Source organism: Momordica charantia, assembly GCF_013281855.1.
Source record: "Momordica charantia cultivar OHB3-1 chromosome 9 unlocalized genomic scaffold, Mcharantia_2.0 BLBB01000009.1, whole genome shotgun sequence".
Taxonomy (NCBI): domain Eukaryota; kingdom Viridiplantae; phylum Streptophyta; class Magnoliopsida; order Cucurbitales; family Cucurbitaceae; genus Momordica; species Momordica charantia.
The window spans coordinates 24,216,940-24,240,785 of NW_028275167.1; the positions used below are offsets into that span (position 1 = coordinate 24,216,940).

The 23,846-nt window shown below is 34.1% G+C and overlaps 3 protein-coding genes across 4 annotated transcripts; 2 read left to right on the top strand and 1 right to left on the bottom strand.

The window, feature by feature from the left end:
- Positions 1-5,271: 5,271 nt before the first annotated feature.
- LOC111015908 (uncharacterized) lies at positions 5,272-9,302 on the top strand. The gene is made up of 2 exons (XM_022291094.2): positions 5,272-7,153; positions 7,576-9,302. The coding sequence occupies exons 1-2, from the start codon at positions 5,835-5,837 to the stop codon at positions 9,041-9,043; spliced, it is 2,787 nt and encodes a 928-aa protein (XP_022146786.1). The 5' UTR covers positions 5,272-5,834; the 3' UTR covers positions 9,044-9,302.
- Positions 9,303-14,905: 5,603 nt separating this feature from the next.
- On the top strand, positions 14,906-19,244 carry LOC111015962 (U-box domain-containing protein 62). 2 transcript variants are annotated; one of them, XM_088118134.1, is made up of 8 exons: positions 14,909-15,703; positions 15,822-16,116; positions 16,344-16,425; positions 17,338-17,395; positions 17,563-17,651; positions 17,927-18,022; positions 18,098-18,168; positions 18,762-19,244. In XM_088118134.1, exons 1-8 carry the CDS (start codon positions 15,208-15,210, stop codon positions 18,883-18,885), a joined length of 1,311 nt encoding a protein of 436 aa, XP_087974260.1. In that variant the 5' UTR covers positions 14,909-15,207; the 3' UTR covers positions 18,886-19,244. The 2 variants fall into 2 exon arrangements, 1 of the variants encoding a protein (XP_087974260.1); XR_015787444.1 differs by lacking the exon at positions 18,762-19,244 and having other exon boundaries at positions 14,906-15,703; positions 17,857-18,022.
- An 886-nt stretch (positions 19,245-20,130) lies between these two features.
- LOC111015903 (Uncharacterized conserved protein (UCP030365)) lies at positions 20,131-23,564 on the bottom strand. The gene is made up of 7 exons (XM_088117719.1): positions 23,147-23,564; positions 22,943-23,045; positions 21,471-22,616; positions 21,316-21,378; positions 21,023-21,243; positions 20,739-20,857; positions 20,131-20,432 (listed from the first exon to the last, which is right to left on the bottom strand). The coding sequence occupies exons 1-7, from the start codon at positions 23,213-23,215 to the stop codon at positions 20,324-20,326; spliced, it is 1,830 nt and encodes a 609-aa protein (XP_087973845.1). The 5' UTR covers positions 23,216-23,564; the 3' UTR covers positions 20,131-20,323.
- Between the last annotated feature and the right edge of the window lie 282 nt (positions 23,565-23,846).

The window sequence follows — 23,846 nt, forward strand, 5'->3', positions numbered from 1 at the left end:
GTGTAGATTCAAATCTCGTTAACCTAGAGTACTATATAAATTTTGTTGTTTTTAATCAATAAATATGAGGGTGAGAGATCAAACCTTCAATCTTAAAAAAACTGATAGTTACATTATATATAAGTTATATTCCATATGAACATGTGCTATATAAATTTAGGTTAATTACACAAATTCGTACTCATGATATCTAACATTCTATATTATATGCACCCACGAACCAACTCCATGTTACATAAATTCTTTGTGTAGTAATTTAAAATATTATAAACCAAACTTCCTAATCTCAAACTTCATAAACTATAAACTCATACTCGTTAAATATTTGTAGGGACTATATTACTATTCAAATACTCACTCTTATTGTCAATCTAAGCATTATTCAACTGGTTAAAACATATAATCTTCATCCCACGTGTCGTTGAACTCAACCAAAATAAATAAATAAATACTCATCTGTTACTTTTTTTTTTTTTGGTGACATTTCCTTTACTCATGTTTTATTTTTAAATTTTGAAGGAACACTTTTGAAATTCAAATGGCTACCTAGTGTCAAGATTGGCATTCTTTTTAAAGATCCTCAATCCAAAAGTCTTTACCTTGTTTAGAAGGTGAAGTACAAATGGCTCCTTCAACCATTTAATGCCTCACTCTAATTGATTTTGTTTGAAAGTTTTACAAAAACATCCTCTACCAATCAATGCCAATGGCCAACCAAATTATGGCTAATAAAAGTTTAATCAATTTGATTGACTTGTGATATTTATGGCATTTTTTTTTAAAGGGAATCCTATCAGATTTCATATTTTATTTTGTCACTAAACTTTCAAATATTTTATTATACTTCTCGTAGTTTAAGTTGGATACATATATAACTTACTACTTACTCAAGTCAATAATCCTACCAACACTTGTTTCTAAACACTTTCTTACCCCATTCATTTCTCTTATTTTTTATTCAATTATAAATCTTAGTACAATTAATTAACATAGTTATTGAAAATATTAATTCAATGTCATACAAATAGAAAATGTGTCACATATTCAATATAGTAATAGTAAAGGCAATTTGTGAGGTTTGACAGTCTACATGAACCAAATTGAAACTTTTGAACCATAGAGACTAAATTAAAACTGAGTTTAAACTATAAGAACTAAATCGAAAATTTTGAAACCGTAAGGACCCAATTAGAACTAAGCACAACACACATATACTAAAGGATAATACTCGGTCAATACTAATGACCATTATGTTTTTGACAACTATAAGAGAAGATTACATAAAAGAAATTTATAGTGAACTTTTAAGATACCAACGGATCAATCAACACTTGAGCATTATTTTATACTAAAGCCTTATGCTTTTAGCCCCTTATGTTTGAGTTTTTTTTTCTTCAATTTAGACGCAATTGTTTAAAAAATTTCAATGTGATGTCTTGAGTTTTAATATTTTTCAATTTATTCTTTCACAATTAGTAAATGTTAACATTGGCTGATAATAAATTTATATTAAACTTATATGACATAATACTCATTGAATTGACATAAATTTAGAAGATGAAAATTGTGATCTAAGAGAAGAAAGTTTCTAATTCCTCCTCCAAATTTCTAAGAAATTTGTGAAAATTTTGAATTTCCTTCCTATGATAACTTCTTTTTCTCCTCTAAATTTTCATTAATTCACTGAGTATTATGTCAGGTAAGTTTACTCTTAACCAATTCTCACATTCACCAACAGTAACCTACGAAACTAAATTAAAACCTTCTAAACAATAGGGACTAAACTGAAATCGTCCCACCATTAGAGACTAAACCATATATTTGATGAGGAAAAATCTCCTACTTTTACGGCAAGAATAAGCAAAAAATAACTTATAAATTTAAAGAAATCAATGAAATAAGAAAAACAAGAATTAACATGAAAAACTCTAAATCGGAGAAAAAACCACAGCCCACAAAGAGAAATCCACTACTTGAAAAATTATTACAATCACACAGATTTTTCTCCCTGATCCCAATTACACAAAACGCTCCCTCAAAGCAAATACCGCTTAGTTAACTAAAGTTGGTCTACCATGCTTAGAAGTAATTAAAACTCAAGCCTATAAGCTCTTTTTATAGTAGTTGGAACACACCTCCTCAACGTTGGACAACTTCTAGTACTTGGTAAGCACACTCTCTCTTTGTATCTTTCCATATGGGACAAATTTCAATTTTAATATTTTACCAAAATCAAACAATATTTGTTCTATACTAAGTTGGTAATTTATGATCCAGTAGGAGTGTGAAGCTTCCATGAAAAGGAGGAAGGAGAGGTCAAATCAAATGGTGCGGGGCTTTAGCAAATTAAAAAGATGGAGTAATTGGAGAGGGAATCAAGGGGAAAGTGGGCCCCATTATGCTTTAATGCAATGTAATAAAATAAAATTAAAAAAAAAAAGGAAAAAAAAAAAGAGTAAATGAAAAATCACAATCAATTTGCAGTCTGAACCCTGCCCAATCTCACTCCTTCTTCAATACCCTCCACCCACCTTCATCACCTACTTTCTCTTATTTATTGCTCTCCCTCTTTTTATTTTCAAATTCTTTTAGAAGGTTGATTCATCTCGAATCGAACAAATATATTTTTAAATTACGAAATATGAGACGGAAATTCGACCGTTAGACCCTAAAAAATATCTATGGTGTCAGAGTTATGCTTAGGTTCGAAGAAGGAAGCTAAATTTGTTTTAGTTACGTTTTTAATAAGGAAGTTTTTAAAAATAACGACAATGACTATATTGAGTTTTTAAGTAGAAGTTTATGCATTAAAACTTAAATAGATGTTGCTTAGTAGCGAGTTTATATTAAGTAGTGGATTCTTGAATCTAATAGATTTATCTCATTTGAAATTTAGATGAATTTAAAGGTTAATGATTCGATTACTCACTCCATGATGGATGAATTTAGAAAAAGAAAAAAAGTAGCTTCGAACTCGTCTTCTAACTTTGTTGTTGAAGCTATAGTGCCTTGGTCAGTTAACGTACGCTCAAATTGGTTGATTTAGAGTTAGTACATCTAAGAAAATTACTAATACCTTGACCAATTAAATTATGTTTGTATCAACTAGTATTAATCTAAATTGATTATATTAAGACTATGTTTGAAAGTTAAATCGTAGTTCGTCCAATAAGCACTTCAAAGTTATTGTTTTAAAAAAGATAGAATTAAACACCAAAATGATATATTAAACAAGTTTTACTAAATTATATTTTATTTATTGAAATATTATTTTACTTAAAACATTCATTCTAGAAGCACCTAATCACACCCATAAAATTATAGTTATTTTGATTGTTTAGTCTCTTACTTTATTTTACGAAACTAATTTCTAATATTTGAAATGACTTCTCAACTTGTTAAAATGTTTTTAAAAGATTAATGCATGTGCCCTTTTATATAAATATATATTAATGCACGATTTTGACGAAAGTGACACACTGGCAAATAATTTAGTGTGTTGTTCGATCACGTACACTCTAAAACTTAATTACGTTAGAATTAATTCTATGCACGATTTTGATCGAGATGATACGCTAGCAAAGAGTTTGGCGTGGCGCTCAACCATGTACACTCCAAAACTTAAGTTAGAATTAAGTATGAGTTAATGTCGATGTAAGTTTATATAGAATGCAAGAGATTGTACCTTTTAAGAATGTGACTTCGTATTTTAAAGGATTCTTTGCCCATAGTAGAAAATCATCTGATGGCATAATTGTCCATAAAATGTTAGTAGATTTCCTATCAATCATAATCATCCCTTAAGTCGAGCCAGCTCTACTTAATTTATCATGGGTTCTTTCCTCTCTTCTTTGGAGTGTTCGAGCCAAATGGGTTAGAGCCTACATGTTTCATATAAAAACATTTTCCTTTTTAATATCACGACATATGACGATTAAAACAATAATAATAGTAATAAATGGAGCCACTTAAAAGACGACATAAATTTATTTAGAGCTTTTATTATGAATAAGTTTTGAGATTATGAAGAAGTTATTTCTCATAGTTTATTCCAATAGGAAAAAGTTCATTTAATAGTTTTCATTATTTACTGCCTCTTACTCAATTAGTAATAATTATTGAAACACATTATTAAATATACATGTTAAGTCGTTAAAAATATAAAATAATGAATTTTTCAATAGTCCATATAAGATTAGATTCGCTATCTAGTTATGACATATATGGAAGGTTGCACATATTATTTAAACTAAACAAAAATTAGATATATGTTATGATATTGTCTCACCCGTACTCCATTTAGTTATCAAAGTAACTCGTGGATTATAAAATGTTAGGTAGATTGCCACCATAGTTTGAATCGATTCCCCTAAGCCACTTACTATTTACATTGGCACCACTAAGTCAATCCATGATTCAAGTAAAAATTTATTTAATATATATATATATTGCTTCTCATTTGGTAATCATTTCTTCTTTTTCATCCTCTAAAATTTTGAATTAAACATGGAACTTTATATATTATTTATTTTTTTAATATTTATTATACATTTTATAAGTAAAGAATGATAAAACAATACTTTTATTTATATTTAAAAAATAGAAGCGAGAACAAGAAATAATAAATTTGAATTTATTATTTTCAAAATGTTTACACGATTGTAGAAATATTTCTTAAAAATGAGAAATGAAAAAATAAAAATAGTTATCCAACTCTAATAACTGAAAGCAATAAACAAAAAATAAGAACCTTGCCTAATAAATTCTAAATAAACAAATTTAAAAGTTTTGAGATTAAACTCGCAATTCAATGCATCATTCACCAACAAAATTGGAACAATTTATAACATTATGAATTTAGGATTAGATTACACTATTTGTTATAATTTTCTAATTATTTAAAATATAAAAAATGTATGCAAGCAAGCCAAGAGAGAGAGAGAGAGAGTACTCAATTAATAAAAATTTCCAGGGAAATAAAAAAGAACACAGAGAGAATCTTTTTCATTAAAAACAATTAATAAATTCCACACTGACACACAAATTAATTTTAATAATAATAATTTCATTTTCAGGAACTATCCATTTGAAAATTCTCGAGCCTCCACTCCACTCCATAATTTAAAAAATAAAAATTAAAAAACCTCGCAGCTGTGGGGTCCCCGCTGGAAAGGATGCCACGTCAGCGTCCAACTCAGATCCCCTGGATCTAAGCCACGTGCCCCACGACTTATTTAATTGTCTTGACCTACCTACGTGGTCGCCCTTAATTAAAACTCAAATCCGTTGTCGCGAGAGAAAAAAATTACAGAGGAGAGAGAGAGAAGAGAGAGAGAGCAAACCCCGGCGGGCGGCGGCGGCGACGGCGACGGCGGCGAATGTTCCGGCGAACGTTACTCTACCAATTCTCCGCTCATCTCCTTGGATTCTCTTTCCTGAAACTGTAACAAGTCCCTTCCAAGTGTTCGTCTCTGGACCTCACTGAGTCACTTTAACGGTTTTCTGCTTTTTCTCTTCAAGAATCTTCGTCAACTCCGAGAAATTTTTTTTTCCAATGGCCTTTCATTCGTGAATGCGGCTAGTTTTCTTTGCACTGTAGGATTTGGGTTTTCTAACATTTCTGGACCTTCGTAGGAGTTCTTTTCGTTTTCTCGGAGATTTTTCTTGTATGTATGTTATATAGCGAACTAGAATCGAGTAATTACTCTCAGTCTGAGCCGGTTTGAGTCATTTGCAAGAGAAATATCCGAGGTCTCTGTAATTTGTGGTGTTTAGTTCAGTATCTTCCTTCTATGGCTTTCTTGTGTTGTTTTCGTCTTCGAATTTAGCGGACAATGCGAGCATTGTTGAAGATGAAATGGCTGCTTGAGTTCTTCGTCTTGTTCGTTTTGGCTCCTCTCTGCGTAAGATGTCTAAACCTACCTCTAAACGACGACGTTTTGGGCCTGATAGTGTTTAAAGCCGCTGTTCAAGATCCGAAGCAGAAGCTCGCGACCTGGGACGAAGAGGACGATAGCCCCTGCAACTGGACCGGCGTCAAATGCAGTCCCAGATCCAACCGCGTCGTCGAGCTCAACCTTGATGGCTTCTCTCTCTCGGGTCGGCTCGGTCGGGGGCTTTTCCAGCTGCAGTTTCTGCAGAAATTGTCGCTCTCGAAAAACAATCTTACTGGAAATATTAGCCCTAATTTCGCTCGAGTCGACAATCTACAGGTGATTGATTTGAGCGGGAATAATTTCTCTGGGACAGTTCCGGAGGATGTTTTTCGTCAATGTGGGTCTTTGAGAGTTCTTTCCTTGGCAAACAACAAATTTTCCGGGAACATTCCTGATAGTTTTAGCTCGTGTACAAGTCTGATTGCAGTTAACTTGTCCTCGAATCAGTTTTCGGGTCCTTTGCCTTCTGGGATTTGGTCTTTTAGCGGGCTTCGATCTTTGGACTTGTCTGATAATGCTGTGGAGGGTGAAATTCCGAAGATAATCGAGAATTTTCATAATCTGCGGACTCTTAACTTGAGGAGGAATAGATTTTCTGGGCAGCTTCCTGATGGTATTGGGAATTGTTTGCTTCTGAGGTCTATTGATCTTAGTGAGAATTCTTTCTCTGGGAATCTTCCTGAAACTATGCAGAAACTTGTTTTGTGTGGTAATCTAATTTTAAGCGGGAATTTGTTCGAAGGAAACGTTCCAGAGTGGATAGGAGAGATGAAGAGCCTGGAGACTCTGGACTTCTCTGGGAACAATTTTTCTGGCCACATTCCAACTACAATGGGGAACCTTCAATATCTAAAAGTACTGAATCTCTCTTCAAATGGCTTTACTGGTAACTTTCCGGGGTCTGTGACGAAATGCCAAAGCCTTTTGGCCGTAGATTACAGTCATAATTCAATCACGGGTACTCTTCAGGCGATTGGAAATTTAGGCCAGCTGCAGTTTCTAAACCTGTCTGGGAATTCTTTTGTTGGTCCCATTCCAGAGACTATTGGAGATCTGAAAGCTTTGAGCATTCTTGATTTGAGTAGAAATAGGCTGAACCAGAGCATTCCCGAGGCAATTGGAGGGGCCATGTCTCTAATGGAGCTGAAGCTGGATGAAAACTTTCTAGGGGGTGGAATTCCTGCTTCAATTGGGAACTGTTCTTCCCTTACAACTTTGTAAGCTTCCTTTCCTCGTTTACTTTTCTACTTTTGATTGTTTAAATGTTCATATGCATTTTCAGAGCGTATCCGTAACTAGTTTCTTGGGATTTTTTTTAATTATTTTTAGGCTTACTGATATGTTTCAGAAACCATTTACGGCATTGCAATTTGGAGAGAAACTAAAAATAACAAGGCATTTGCTTGATATATCTACTTGTTTAAGAAGCATCAAAACTTTTATCTTCTGTACATTGGATTGTAGTTATCTTACAACATTAGCCCGCTTCTTTTATTTTGTTTTGAAGTACTTATACTTGAAAGGCTGGTTAGAATCTGGAGGTTTCATAGCTGAATGTTTCTGTAGACAAAGGAAGCAATATGTTCTAGTTTTGTCTAATATCTTTGATACATTTATAATCTTTGTCAAAAATTTGCAGGTTCATATCACACAATAACTTAACCGGCCCAACACCGATGGCATTAGCAAAACTCTCTTATCTTCAAAATGTTGACTTATCCTTTAATAACCTCAATGGAACCCTTCCAAAGCCATTGTCTAATCTTCCAAACCTTCTTGTGTTCAATATTTCTCACAATAACCTTGAGGGCGAGCTGCCTGGCGGTGGATTCTTTAACACCATTTCCCCTTCATCCGTTGCTGGAAATCCGTCCCTATGTGGGTCTGTGGTTAAGAAGTCTTGCCCTTCTGTCCTTCCGAAACCCATTGTTCTTAATCCCAACTCTACTTCAGATTCCACTTCCAATTCCCTGCCTCCAAGTCTAGGAGGTCACAGAAGAAATAGAAACATCCTCAGCATTTCTGCACTCGTTGCCATTGGTGCAGCTGCCTTCATCATCATTGGTGTAATATCGATCACCATCCTCAACCTTCGCGTTCAGTCGCCCATGTCGTCTTCATCTGCAGCTGCGCTTGCATTATCTATTGGGGACGATTTCAGTCATTCCTCCAGTCCTGATGCGAATTCTGGAAAGCTTGTGGTGTTATCAGGAGAACTCGACTTCAGCACAGGAGCACATGCCCTGCTCAACAAGGATTGTGAGCTCGGGCGTGGAGGATTCGGAGCAGTTTATCATACTGTTCTGCGGGACGGACACTCGGTTGCAATCAAGAAGCTTATAGTTTCAAGCCTTGTCAAGTCTCAAGAGGATTTTGAGAGGGAAGTTAAGAAGTTTGGGAAAGTCAGGCACCAAAATCTCGTGGCACTCGAAGGTTATTATTGGACTCCCTCGCTACAGCTCCTTATATACGAATTTGTCTCCGGAGGTAGCTTGTATAGGCTGCTTCACGAAGCATCGGACGACAATGTCCTATCGTGGAACGAGAGGTTCGACATAATTCTCGGCACAGCGAAAGGCCTGGCTCACTTGCATCAATCAAACACAATCCACTATAACATAAAATCCAGCAACATTCTTATTGATTGCAATGGTCAACCTAAGGTGGGAGATTATGGTCTAGCAAGATTGCTGCCAATGTTAGACCGTTATGTTTTGAGTAGCAAGATCCAGAGCGCACTGGGTTACATGGCGCCAGAGTTTGCTTGCAGGACAGTGAAGATAACTGAAAAATGTGACGTGTATGGCTTTGGAGTCTTGATTTTGGAGGTAGTTACAGGGAAGAGACCCGTAGAATACATGGAAGACGACGTTGCAGTCCTCTGCGACATGGTACGAGCAGCAGTGGAAGAAGGAAGGGCTGAAGAATGCATTGACGGGAAGCTGAGGGGAAATTTCCCTGCTGAAGAGGTCATCCCCGTGTTGAAACTAGGCTTGATCTGCACCTCCCATGTACCATCAAATCGGCCCGACATGAGAGAAATGGTCAAGATATTGGAGATGATCAAATGCCCATCTGAATTACAAGAAGAATTTGGGATAAACTAAGGCAACAACACAACCACAGATTAAACCGGGACTCGCCTGGGATTGTATGGTGAAAAAAGAATCCAGTGTGCTTATCTGAAGATGCCAATGGACTGAAAAACCGTTAGATGAAGTTACCATCTGTACCTTTGCTTTGTTACTGTAATTTCTGTTCTTTAACAGTCACTGGATTCACTTTCACCAATCTTCCTATTTAGTTTCTTAGCTTTCTTTCTGGGCCTAATCTGAGGCAACTTAAGCAGATTCTCTTATTTTTAAACTCTCTCTCTCCTCTCTCTTTCTAAGGCCAACTTTTTTCTTTTTTGGCTTTGTTACTCAGCTTTTGCTGTTGTTGGCAGCTTTCTGTTGGGGAAAAGACAGGGTTTGACTTGTCCCCATTTGTCAAAATTGTGGGTTTGTAAATGGAAAAAGGTACAATGGAGAAACAAAGTCAGAAGGAATACAGAGACCACAGGTAAAAGATTCTCAATCCCACTTGAAAACAAAAGAATGAACCCAAACTGGTGAGTAAAATAATGTAAAAACAGGAGAGAAGACAGGTTTTGATAGGAAAATGAAAAAAAAAGGACTGTAGAAATTTACAACTCCTTGCCTTGGAATTGAAGATAAAACAATGGTGTTTTTTCAATATCTAATCACCACCTATGTCTTAATTGTCTCCCAATTTTCTATTCAACTCATTTGTCTTTTCTCTGTTGTTCTTCAAATCTTCTCTGAATTTTATGCTTATTATATTCTAGTTCTCAAGATCTTAAACATTGGATAGAAGATTGCTATTTTAGTTTTTGTCATTAACTTTTTGTCTTCTATTCGTTCACATGATCAATAAGTATCTATGGTGGTGGGATAGTCCAAGTGGTCAATGAAGGCGAATGTAAATAGCAAATGATTTAGAGGAAATGAGTTTAAACCATGGTAGCCACCTACCTATGATTTAATATTGGGAAAATGTTTGAAGGCACATGTAGATTAAATGTTGGGTTGGGAAGCAGATTTAGATTTTTTTAATGGCAATTACTAGTTTTTATGCAAAGTTTAGTGTTTATGGACCAAAACAAGATTTAGTATCGTTCTATTTATTGGTTATTTCAATGATAATTTCCATATTTGTAGTAGAGGGAGCAACAATAATAATGGAAATTAATGAGTATGGAAGAAAAACTTGTGAAAAATGGTTCTAAAAAGCTAAAAATTTAAAAGGGAAACAGTTGTTGGCATAGAGTAGAGGGTTGAATTGAGCAATGAGTTGCAGCACTTGCAGCTATATTAAGGGTTTTGTTGCCATTTTCTTGGGTAAATGCAAAAAGATGGGATTAGGTTAGAATATTAGGTAGCAATAGGCATTTAAATACAATTAATTCAATTATCAACCACATGGGCCTTTGGAATTCTTTGACATTGGAGAGAGAGGTGTTGCATATATTATACTTTGAAGGATTTTATTAAGAAAAACGTGAGAGAGAATATAAGATTTTGACTGAGGTTAAGCTAATAATTTAATAATTTAATGGTTAAAATATTATTTTAGTTATTTATTTTTAATTTTAGTTTATTTTTATCCATATACTCTCAAATTTTTCATTTTGATCTTTATACTTTTAAAAAATGACTATTTTAGTTCATATTTGCAAAATTTTAATATCAATTCTACATATAACATAAACTCTTTAATATAAAGTCATTGTTACACTTTAAGAAATATATTGAGTGTAATGTTGTGTTGAAATTGTGATAGAAAAAAGAGATTAAAAATAAAATTAAGTGACCGAAATGATACTTTTTTAAAGTACAGAGATCACAAAAAATATAAGACCAACATAATATTTTAGTCTAATTTAATCCATGAACTTTTTAGTATTTTGTCTATTTTAGAAGCACAACAAATTATCACGGAGACCCACATGAATTACAGGTGTTCATTTAAGTTCCCGTACTAGCTAAATTTCCTACTAAATTTCGAAGGGATTGGAGTGGAATTCGCAGGAATAATACCCCACTTATTATTGTTATTTTTAAAAATGAATTTTCAACTAAATAATTTCTTTTTAAAGAAAATTCTAAAAAAATGTTTAATTTCCAATGATGAATCCCTATTTACATTGTTAAATCCTCCTTGTAAAAGAGTAAAAGAGAAAAATTAAATCCTTAGAGTTTTCTAAATAAATATATATATGAGTTGAGGGTGGATACAGAAAACATATTATCGGGCTTTATAGGAAGTCTAAATGAGGATTCTCTACCCCGTCTAGAGCAAGTTCCCACAAGCGTTCTTTTAAGTGAGGTAAATGAACATCCCTACCCTAAATGGGACGAGAATTGTGTATAAACAGGAATTTTTGTGGAGACCAAGAATGATTTGAGGAATAGAGACAGGGATGATAAAACATTCTTGATTCCTGCCATTGCCTTGTTAACACACTCTTAGAATCTTTGAACTTTAAAAGATTTCAATTTTATCTCAACATTTTAACTAGACTTCTATTACTCTTTGTAGTTAATATTATTGAAAAAATGTTGATGTATTCAACTATCTATAACAATCATTTGGATGGAAGATTTGATTTTCTCCGTAAAGATTTGGAAGTTCATAATTTCATATGGTGAATTATTGCATATGAGATGTCCTACACTTGTCTTGTATTGTGAAGGTCTTGATTGCCATATGATGGTTTGAAAATTTTGCATGATTCGATTGCTAGTGTACGAAATTTTGTAAGTTATGCTCGATCTTTCCCTAGAAGGTTGAAAAAATTTGTAGACTATGTATGAGATGATTGAATCTAACAATTGCTTATTTGGATGTATTTACTAACTCGAATTTCCACAAATACTTGATGCTCAATCAATAATTAGAATGTGAAGATGAAGATTATTTTTCAATTAAAGAGGCTACCAACTTTTGAGGATGGAGAAGAATGTTAGAACCTTTGTCAAAATTTTTGAAAATGATATATGATCTTATATTCTAGGTTAATGGTTCATTTTTGGTGATTTTTTTAATTATTCGGGCTAGTTTACTCGCACTTCAATTTAGGGACAATCGTACGTAGGATATTAAATCCTAGATAGGTGACCACTATTTTGAACTCGATGACTTCTATTATATACTTTCACATCAATTTTGTTGGATGTTGTACCTCTAAAAAGCTGAGCCAAAATGCAAATTCTATGCCATGTTTTAGGAGGAAATTTCTACCAATTTCTTAGATGATGGGGAAGGTAGAAAATTTTCTCCTTCTAAATTTTTACTAATTAGTTAAGTATTAAGTCATATAAGTTTATTATAAGTTAATTTAAAGATAGAAAGAGATTAAATTGAAAAAAAAAATTAATATATTAAAAACTAAAAAATAAGATAATGTTTTATATATATATATATATATATAGTCATGTTAATCACTTTAAAATAATCTTCCCACATAAGTTGTTTGTTAGTATTCATGTCAAACAAAAAAAAGTTGTAGTTTATATTTTTTTAGGTACTGATATTTTAATGTAATCATCATCTTTGTTATTCCATTCTATGAATTATGTAAATTAAACTGGTCTTGCAATTTTGGGGATGGATTTCGCTTATTCACTTGATTTTTAACTTTTCATATATGAATTATGAAGCAAGTCTTCTCTCTCGAGTGATTCAAACTACGCTTTACTTACCTTTAATAGTGATTCAAACTACATATTATTTATCTTTAAGAGGCTAAGAACATTTTTTTTAGTACAATAGGTGAGGATGAAGATTCGAACTCACGACCTCTTGATTGGAAATAGGTGCTTAAACCAATTGAATTATGTTTAGGTTTGTAAGAGACTAAGGTTCCGTTTACTTGCTCGCAATCGTAATCAAAGAATCGTAAGCAAAATTTTTATTAGATTTGATTATGTTTATCAAAATAAATGAATAGGAATAAAACGTGGGATCCACTCCAAATTTTGGAATCACCCCAAAAAAATGCATAATTCCATTACACGCAAAATAACATTCCAATCTCATATAGACTCACGATTTTTTCCTTTCTTTTATGGTTGTTTTTTCAACTGCTCGATTGCCGCTTTTCCTCTTCTTGTATTATAAAATTATTTAATTTTAGATTGAATTGGTAAAAGAAAGTTTATTATAATAAATAATGTAATAATAATATCAAATAAAGTCTAAATAAATACAAAATATATAATTTATTACTATTAAGTAAAATAATATAAGTAGATCTAAAATTATTATAAGTAATTATTTTTTTTCAATATAAAAAATTTCATAAAATTCTTTTTAATTAATGTAATTTTATATTAGTTATAAATATATAAGGGTATTTTGGTAATCGACATATGTCTGATTACGATTCTAGATGGATTTCAATTCCAGATATTCAAGTAAACAACATCAATGAAATAACATTTCCATTTCGATTGATTTTCATTACGATTGAGAGTAAGTAAACGGAACCTAAGAGTATATATGGAAAAAAAACAGAAGTCATTACTTTGAATTCAAAAAAATAGGAGTATAATTCAAATTTTAGTAGCAAAAACTCGTGCTAATAATAGTAAAATAGCACAGGAAAGAAAGAGACAAGAGAAAAGTTTCACTCGCCTTGGCCATTTAATTTATTATATTTTAATTGCTCCTGCGACTGTAACGATACAAAATATTAGATTCGTTCTCTCTTTTCGATCGAAGATTTATGACTAATTATGAGTGTTTTTTTTATTGGATGAGACTATTTTGGTGAGTATTATTTTTTTCAATTTTTTTGTTAGAGATTTTTAGGCACATTTAGGTATTAGAGCATTTGAAAGTTTTTTTTTTCTATTTAATTTTGTTTCTAGATTTTTATATTCTTATTTGTGAGTTTAACGTTTTAGGCAAGTTTTGATAACTATATATATATATTATTATTATTATGTTTTTGAAATTTTAGCTTATAAGCACTATTACTTGTCCTTTCCACCCGTTGTCTTAAACTTGATTTATTGCTGCCTTGTCTTATAAGCAATATTTTAGATTATAAACACTATTAATTCTTCAATTTTTGTACCAGTTCAAATACAATTATCCGTTGTTTCAACGGTAGAACGCCAGTTGAATACCATGAGGGTAAATACTAGTCTTAGCTATTTCAAATGCATAATATCATCTATTGCTCTAGTGACTTTTTTTTTTATCCAGAGTTTTTCGAGGAGTTTTAGCTCAAATACCAACTACGTGTTTCTGTGCTTTGATGTATATTTTTTTTTTCAGAAATGTTCCCAAAATCTAAAGTCAACTTAAAAAAAGAGTAGTTTTTAAAATCTTATTATTGTCTTTGAAATTTAGTTTAGAATTCCAATGTGTTTATCAGAACGATGAAAAAATATAAACAACATTGAAAAGAAGTAGGTAGGTATAATTTTTAAAAACAGAAAACTAAAAATGAAATCCTTATCCCATTAATGGTTTGATTTAAGTGTTTTATTAGTTGAATTTCATGTAATTATATAATTGGTTCGTGAAAAAATATAATCAATTTGGTCTCCCATGATTTTAAAGCTTTAATATGGTTACTATAATTCAGTCAAACTTGGAAAACAATCCCAATTGCTATCAAGTTGACATGTTTTATATTACGGAGTAACGAGCTAATTTTTTATTTTTAGGCGATCTCATATTAAGGTTTAAGCCAATTATAAAATAAAGAAAAAAAATATGAGTTTCAAGTGGGTAAAAATAATTTAGGAACAATTTTATAAAATTTAATCCAATTAGAACTTTTAAACCAAAGGACGAAATTAAAATAAAATCAAAATTAGCTCAAATCAATCATTGGGATTAAATTTGAAAATTAACATTTTTTTTTTCCTTGTAAGAACAAACCATCTCTCAGTCAAATTCTAAGATGGAAAAGAGAGAGAAATGGAGAAAGGGGTTGCTGAAATTTCTTCCAATTTCCAATTTTGTTTGTATTCTTCCAAAGAACACAGCCATCTGACCAAAACCCAGAAGACCCTTCTCACAGAACCATAACAAGAACCTCACTCTCTGAAATTCATCCAACTCCCAATTTCAACTTCCCCCTTTTCGATTTTCCCAATTTCGAGTTCATTCTCTCTCAAATTCCACTCTCCAAAACCAACCATGGCCGATTCGCCGTGAAGACGAATTCAGAATTCAAACCCTGCCCCCAATAATGTCCTCCGAAGACATGAATGGGCTCAGCTCCCAGCTCGTCTTCTCCGACGAAGCCATGCCCTTCAATTGCGCCAACACGCCGCAGCGCCGAGTCGGCGACCCGGGTCCCAAAACCCGCGAGCTCTGCGGTTTCATGGACGACAAGCTCTTCCCTGTGGACCGCGACCGGTTCTTCGCGCACCAGGGCGCGGATTTCCGCCGTAGTGTGTTCAGTGACAGCCGGAATTGGAATGGGAATGGGAGTGCGAGAAGTGGGAGTGGGAAAGGATCGGAGGAGGAAGACGATGATGATGATGATGATGATGAAGAAAATGAGGTTGATGATGGTGATGATGATGTTGAGGGACTCGTATCTATGGATGATGTCAATAAGTGCAATAAAATGGCCAACCCCAACAGCAGCAACAGTGATAGAAACGATCAGAGTAGTGGCGGCTTAAAAAATGGGACGAACAAATTGGGAAATGGGAAGCCTAAGCACCATTCTTCTTTTGGTAAGAAGTTTGTACTCTCTCAACTTTCATTACCCAAAAGGAAAATTTATAGAATGCTTGTTTGGATCTTCTGCTCCAATTTGGAATGTTTTGTTTGACTTTTCTTATGGGTTTTTAGGTGGAACCCTGTTGGTCAAGGATGGAATGGTTGGCCCTTCAGCCAGTAACGCAGGAGCAACGCAGAGTGAGAATCATCCTCAGGCAAGGTTGGGGAATTACCCTAATGCGGTTACAATTGCAGAACCTGATGGTGATGCTTATTATTCCCAATATTTGCAAGGCACTGAGGGGTCTGCTTCTGGCCAGAAGGATTTGGGTATGGAAAATGGATGTGGGTTTAATGGGAGAAGGGATGCTTCAATTTCGAGCGAGCCCGGAGAGTCTCTGAGAACAATTCTCGCAGACCCTGTGACGTAAGTTCTTAATGTTTCCATTGTGTTCCAATATATTTGGTTGAGCTTGTAAACCATGTGGAAGTATGAACTTTCTACTTGCAATTTGTGATAACGATATGTTCTTACATTCTCTCGTTTCTTTCGGTCCACATTCTGCAATGAAAATTGTACTTTTTGACTTATTTCTTATCCCAATATCTTCTGATGATATATTTACTTAGGTTCGTTTTTCTGATTGGAAACAGGGGTGCTCTTATGGATGATGCAATGATATTACCGTGTGGGCATTCCTTTGGTAGTGGTGGAATACAACATGTTCTTAGAGTAGTGAGTTACTGGCAAGAACACTGCTCATCTATACTGTTAAAATTTTGTTTTCATTTATACCATTCATCAGTTTTCTTTTATCACGCTAAAACATAAGAGATGCATGAAACAGTTCAGTGTCGAGTATCCTTATGTTTCATTTCGATTGCAAGCATAGAAACTTCAACATATTGTAAAGTTGGCTTTTGATTTGAAACTTTACTAGGCCTTTGTAGCAACCCATGCTGATTTAGTTGCAGAACTTCATCAAGCTGTCCTGTATTGTAGTTGTAATTGGAAGAAGGGTCCAACTGAGACTTAGAAGTATCCTGGAGACTTGGTTGAGGTTCTTTGCAAAATCCATATCAAATACTAGCTATTAGTCAAGTGGAATTTGCATACTTTCTGTACTTTATTACGAGTGCCCTTTTTTCATGCCCGCTTGTTTCAGTGAGATTTATATGAGGATATGAGTGTATAGTTTGCAGGAATTGTAAAAAATATACCAAATTTGCTATAAAAATGAGTCTGCTACCTTATATGCTGCTGCACTGCTTCAACTCTTAATATTTTGACATGAGAGGGGTTTGCATCTACAAGTTCATCACTTTTCAATAATTGGACTCCATGTGTGGCACCATTGAACTTATGAACTTGTGCTTTTCAGTACATATGTAAAACTTGGAGACGTGTCTCTTAGCTGAGGGAAATCAAGTAATTTGCCTAGATGACAAGATTTAGTCTTAGTGAGTTTGTCGTGCATTTTCTTAATTTCAGTGATAGGTGCTCGCTTTCTGTTGCAGCATTTGTTTTACCCGACTAGTGCACCTTGATATGCATTGCTATTTGGCTGCTCTATTGATTTTAACAAGTTTATTATTTTGATGATCTTGGTCTCATTGTGTTTCTGTATTTCTCTTGATGTCTTCCCAGAAATCTTGTTACTCGTGTTCTCAGTCGGTTTCTGAAGACTCTATTGCTCAGAACTTATGTGAGTAAAATTTGTCTGCTCAAGTAATTTTTTCCATCTCTTTATTACCGTTTGTAGAAAACTGGACGTTTGAAGAATAGATTGATATAGTTTTATTTAAAGGTTACTTTCGAAATGGGGAACTTGTCTTGATCCTTTATTTCATGTTATGGTATTTTCATCTTCAGCTCTTCAAGCTGCAGTGCAAGCATTCCGCAGGGAAGAAGAAATACTGTTTTACCGCTCACCAAAAAGGAGAAGGGAGAGGTTTGAGCAGGTATTTCCTTTATATCTCGGACTTTAGCATCTTAAGCCTGATAGTGAGATACTAGAACCAAATGTGGCGGGTGGTAATTGGCATTAGGAGATTTCAGTTTCCTCCCTTCTTTCTTTCTAGTCTTCCCTATCACCAAGACGCTACATTTGGTTCACTTGTGATAAGTTCTACTTGTGCATTCATTTTTGTCACTCTTTCGCTTCAGAGTGCACAATGTTCTCATAGTGGAACTGCTTCCAAGTTTTCAATAATCATTCCGGTGTTTGCCAACGTAGGACAAGGGTGGTTATGGTGATTTGACTCTCATGGATACTCCAAGGGGTCGAGGTGTTCAGTTTCCTTTTGTCGTGACAGATCGGGTAATTATCAAGGTGAGCAGAAAACTGTACTCTCATTTAGTCCTATATTATCAAATACTGAAACTAATATCAACTAAAATGGATCAGGGGAACAAGAGGACACCACAGCGTTTTGTGGGACGTGAGGCTGTTGTTACAACACAGTGCTTGAATGGATGGTTTGTCATTCTTTTCTCTGATTCTCAATACTTTTGCCTCATTCTTGTCCAATACCCCGGAGAAATAAATTGTTTCCTGATAATCAGTAGGTTTAAATTCTTTCCATTCTATAGGGACAAGTGTTTGAAGTCATGGAACTTTTCGTACCTATTCTATTCGATAAGCGTTTGAAGCATGTCATGTAGTAGGTTAGAGGACAGATTTCCAAATGAGTTAAATGATGAATACAAGATTAACAATAAAGACTAAATAGTTTTCTATACATAGTCTAGGGATTAGAACATGACATTTGAAAGACTTGGAAGGAATCAATTTAACCCGTGATGGCCGACTACCTAGAATTATATCCTACGAGTTTCTTTTTGGTAATCAAATATAGTAGGGTTAGTCAATTGTCCTATAAAATTAGTCGAGATGTGTACAAATTGGAAGTATCACACCATAGCATTTGGAAGTAAAAGGAGAATAAAATATAACATTTGAAAGTTGGACCATAAATAAGAAAGTTCTAAGTTATAGAATAGGATTTAAACTATCTTTAGTGATCTAATATAACTTGGTCAACAATGTATCCACTTCTGTTACACTGCAGGTATGTGGTGAAAACACTAGACAATGCAGAGAGTGTAAAGTTGCAGTACCGCTCGCTTGCAAAGGTTCCAAACGATGCAGCATCAAAACCGATACCAAGGAAGATCGCGCCGAATTGGCTCTAGCCTTGCAATATAGATTATAGGAACCCGAGTTCAAGATGCATTACGAGCCTAGTTTTTCGAGGCTCACTATGTTGTATTTATAACACACAAAAGAGAGAGTAATATGTAGGTGTTGTTTTGTTGTAAATATGTGTTAAAAGAAGACAATTTTTCCATAGTTGGGTTTGAAGAGAGGTAGAAGAATGAGTTTTGAGATAGAAATGCTTGAGGTTTTCTTTTATCAAGTGATTAGGATTGTATTTAAGTAAAAGAGCTCACCTAAATTTTGAAACTTATTGGTAATGGAATTTTGGTAGTGTGTGGTTTGGAGGCTTTTTGGTACGATTAGTATATATATATATATTTTGGAATTTTTTCAATTTAGTCCCTATTATTTAAAAAATTTAATCTCTTATGTTTCAATGTTTTTTTAATTTAGTCCATTCACTATGCTAAATGTTAAAATTGATTAATGTTAAATTTATTTGACATAAAATTTAATGATTTGGTGGAAATTTAGAGGAGAAAAATGGTGATATAAGAGAGGAAGGTCTCTAATTTTTTCAAATTTGTAGAAATTTTGATTTTTTTTTTCTTTTTTCTCTCTCTCTAAATGTATAACAATTCAAAATCTGTCGTGTAATCATAAGTTTATCATCAATCAATTTTAACATTCATGGATGGTGGACTAAATTGAAAAATGTTACAACATGAGAGATTACTTTTTTTCCATAAAAATTAACAAGAAAATAAATAAAGAAAATTCGGGAAGGGAAAAAAGTGGAACGGTATTATAAAACAATATGCAAAGATGAAAAAATATAGAAAGTTGTTCTATTTCTTTTTCTGCAAATATAAATACTAATTTAATAAGATAAGAGTTAAAAGGAATTGTATGTAACACATAATTTAGGTGAGAGTTGGAAATAATGTTGAAATACAAACCCTAAATTTTTAAACAAAATTTCATTTTTCTATTAAAGAAAATTTAATTGGATAGTGAAATTTTTTAAATTATTTTTCATTTGAAATGTTCTTAGAATAATTTTTAATTAAAAGGTTTCAAGTTTCGAAAGTTAAAATTTTAATATTCTTTTGCTACAAATATGCAAAAATTCCTCCAAACAAAAAAGTACTAAATGATATATATATATATATATATATATATTCATTAACTTATTAGTAATTGGGCATCCAATAAAATGCAAATTCTCCAAAAAAAAAAAAAAAAAAAGGTTAGCAAAGTGCAGAGTTAAAAAAACTGTATATCCAGAAATCTCTGAAGAACTAATGCCTCTTGATTTCTTGGTGGTTACAAACTCAACAAGTACAACATTTTTTTTAATCTTCTCAGAACAACCTTAAAAGACTAAAAAAAGTGAAAAAAAAAGGAGAAAACTATTCACTATACCACAGCAGAATTGCATATTGTTAAGGCTTACAAAAAAAAAAAAAAAAATCAGAAACAGGATACATTCTCTGAGAAGAGGAAATTGCAAGTTGAATATATGGAAGCTGCAGCAGCCCCCACAGCTAATGCTCTCTCTGTGTTGCTCATTATCCTTGTTCTGCAACCAAAAACAACATCATTTACATTAACAAGTTTTGTAATGTGAAGCAAACCCGTCTAAAGTTATGCTTTTAACTCTGGTTTCAATTTCGTTTATGCGTCTTTAAAAGTTTCATTATCGTCCTTACGCTTTGACTAAAGATTATCAGGCGTGCGTTTCTACTGTTCATGAGTAACCGAAAGTCTCTGATAATAGAGATGTCTAATGAGCCGTAATCAAAGGATAGAGATGATGACGATGATGATTTTACAGCAAAAGAAGTAAAGGGGCAGACGGTCTAGGAACAAAGTTTGGGAGCCAGACCTCGAGTCATTCTGCGTTTCTCCCGGTTGCTGCGAGCCGAAAGCCGAGCTTGACTGGACATGATTCAGCCCCTGATCACAGTGCAGCTGCATTTCTTTTACTTGGTTCAACCAACTTTCCTGAGGTTCAAAGGTAGAGTTCATTGCAATTTGCAAATAGTACATTTAGCCTATTAATTGAACTAATTGCCCAAGGAAAATTTGTATTTAATCTTCCGAGGCGAAACTTGAATTCTCGAGCAAGCAAACATGACCAAACAGAACGATATCGAGCAATATACTTACTAGTTGTTTCTCTTCTTCACCAAGAGCTTTATCCATCTGATCAAACAGTTTTGTCCATCTTTCTTGATGGAGATCAGCAGAGGAAATAATTGAAGTTTCGTCAGATGAACTCTTCGCGACATACGGATCATTCTCGTCGTTAGATGGAAATTCTTTAGATATTAGAAACGGCAACTCTGTAGAGATTACAGCTCGAACTCTCTTTTTACTACGTCGTAGAGCTGCGTAAAGACATATGTTGAGTTCATTCGTAACAGCCAAACAAACAATACAAAAAGAAGAAAGGAAGTTACCTGAAAGACGCCCTTTAATGTCTTGCTGTATTAGTTCCAACCATTGAGAAGCAACAGTAGCAGCTGAATAACGACCACGCAAGCGTCACGACGTAGAGAAATAGGAAATGTTTCGAGACGGTTAAAGACTAATAAGGAATACTAGAGGAACTGACCTTTAAGAGAAAGAGATGAAATACAGGTCAAATTTTCTTCTTCATCATTAGACACTGGACAAGCATTCTCAGACACAGCATGTGATGATGACAGCTCCAGAGCAAGAGCTTCTTTGTCGTTCGTAGCATTCGATTGTGAAGCATAGTTGTTACCAGTGGCCCGATCTAACATGATTTGTCCATGATCGACACCTTCAACTTCCGTGATCAGAGATCTCGTCAAGGAGCACGCTCTTTTTTGCCTGCTGGCAGAAAAATTATTTGAAGGGCCATATCCTTGAGAAGAACCAAATACATTCATGTCTGAATCATTAGTGCTTTCAAGATCCCTTTTGGTGCTTAGTTTAGTCCCATGTCTTTTTTCTGTTAGGAGCTTGTTAGCTAAGCTTTCGTTTTCTTGTTTTTCAGACCTAACAATCGCCTCAATAATCGAATGGACCTGTTTTCTATTTCTTACATGGTTTATGATCCCCGGATTCAGTTCATTAAGCAAACCACTTGGAGCAGCAATCTTCGTGAACCGATCAATCTGCTCTTTCTTTGCAAGCTCCAACTTCTTCTCTCTTTTTGCAATCTCCATCTTTTTCTTTAGTGCATCGTTTTTACTTCTCCTCCCACGTTGCTTTGGCGCCGGTATGCCTCCATGAGAAGATGAAAGAAAGCCATTTTGCTTCATCTCCTTCCAGATTCTTAGCGGATCTTTTTCTCCCAATGGACCCGTAGAGCTAGCACATTCAGAGGAATCCCGTAACTTCAACTCATTGCAGTTCTTGAAAGGGTGAACAATTTCCAGGTTTATAGAGCTAGAAACATCCTCTACATTAAGATCTAAACCAATTCCTCTTGCAGTTACACGAGTGCCATTGTCGTCCCTGAGCCCACGCTGTTTCTGAGAAATGTTAGCCAAATCCATGTTATCAGAACCTGAACTTTTAGCCACACAAACTTCAGTATTAAGATCCAGTGGCCTAAGGGTAGGGCGGACAGCCTCCACAGATGCATTTGCCCCAGCCATTTCGGCCAGAGAGGAGTTAACATCCAATCTTTTAGGCACATCAATTGCACGAGACCTCTCTTCTTCACCAAACCGACATTCGTCACTAGCTTCTTCCATTTTCAAACCATTCCCATGATGAAAACTTATTGCTGCCACACCAATTTGAGAATTAAAAAAACAATCTTGATGGGAAACAGAATAGAACAACACAAAGGGCTATAAAGCCATTCAAAATGAACTCTCAGCAAGGACAAAAGGCACTAAAAAACAAAGCAGAAGAATACGAGATAATACAGCTCCATAGCCACTCCAAGGCAAATCACAAAACCAGCAACAACCAAAAAAAAAAAAAAAACCCAACAAAAGCTTCAAAGCAAGGTTCAGAACCAAACATTTTTCTCATCAGAATTGTAAGATTATAAGGCTCTAATAAAGATTTCAAAGAGAACCCAGAATTCAGATTCAAAATTCCAACCTTGAGAACCACACATGGATCCAGAATCTCGCAACTTTATCCTCTTAAGATCAGCCTCACACTGTTCTTGGAAATCGCCACTACTCCTCTTCTCTCCCAAAGTCTAAAACAGGGGAAACCGATTCAAATAAGCATAAATGAAAGACAAGAAGAAAAAATTCACTGTTCGACACTGTAGAACAAGTTAATTTCCAAAGAACCCACCTTCGTTTTCGATCTGGGTGTGGACAAAAACGGGTCAGAAACGATTCTTGAATCGCACCGATCATCCATAAGCTTTAAACCCAGTTCAAATCACAGAGAATCGCGTCTGAAAATCAAAATGATGGCATCGTTTGTTCAAAGGAGGGAAATTTTGGGGCGAGTTCAAAGGATTAGCGCGCGCAGTGTCCAAGTTTTCAATAAAGCATCAAAATGGGAAGGGATAGAGAGTGAGAATCTGATTAAAGACGCTGTGGGTTAGGGTTTTTAGCTACAGATCTAACAAAGTTTGAAAATTTGCAAATTAAAAAAAAGGGTAAAAAAAAGTTGGTGACATTTGAATTGGAGTGATGGGAAGAGAGCGGGATGGATTTTGAAAAAACTGCACAATCGCCAAAAGATTAGCAAAAATGGAGGGTACCCATGAAAATATCTTGAATTTAATTGAATTGAATTGAATGGGATGGAATTCTTATTATTTTTCTTTAAATTATTGTTGGATTGTCTTTTCTTTTCTTTTTTTTTTTTTTGAGAAATTGGATTGTCAATATTTTACAACTTATATCACCTTGTGCCTCGTGCTATGAATTGTTTTATTTCATGTAATTTGAACGATACATTATAAGAATAAATTATTATAAATTTTAGGATATCTCTTATGATTATTTCGTTTTTTATTTTCTATTTTTGATTTTTGAAAACA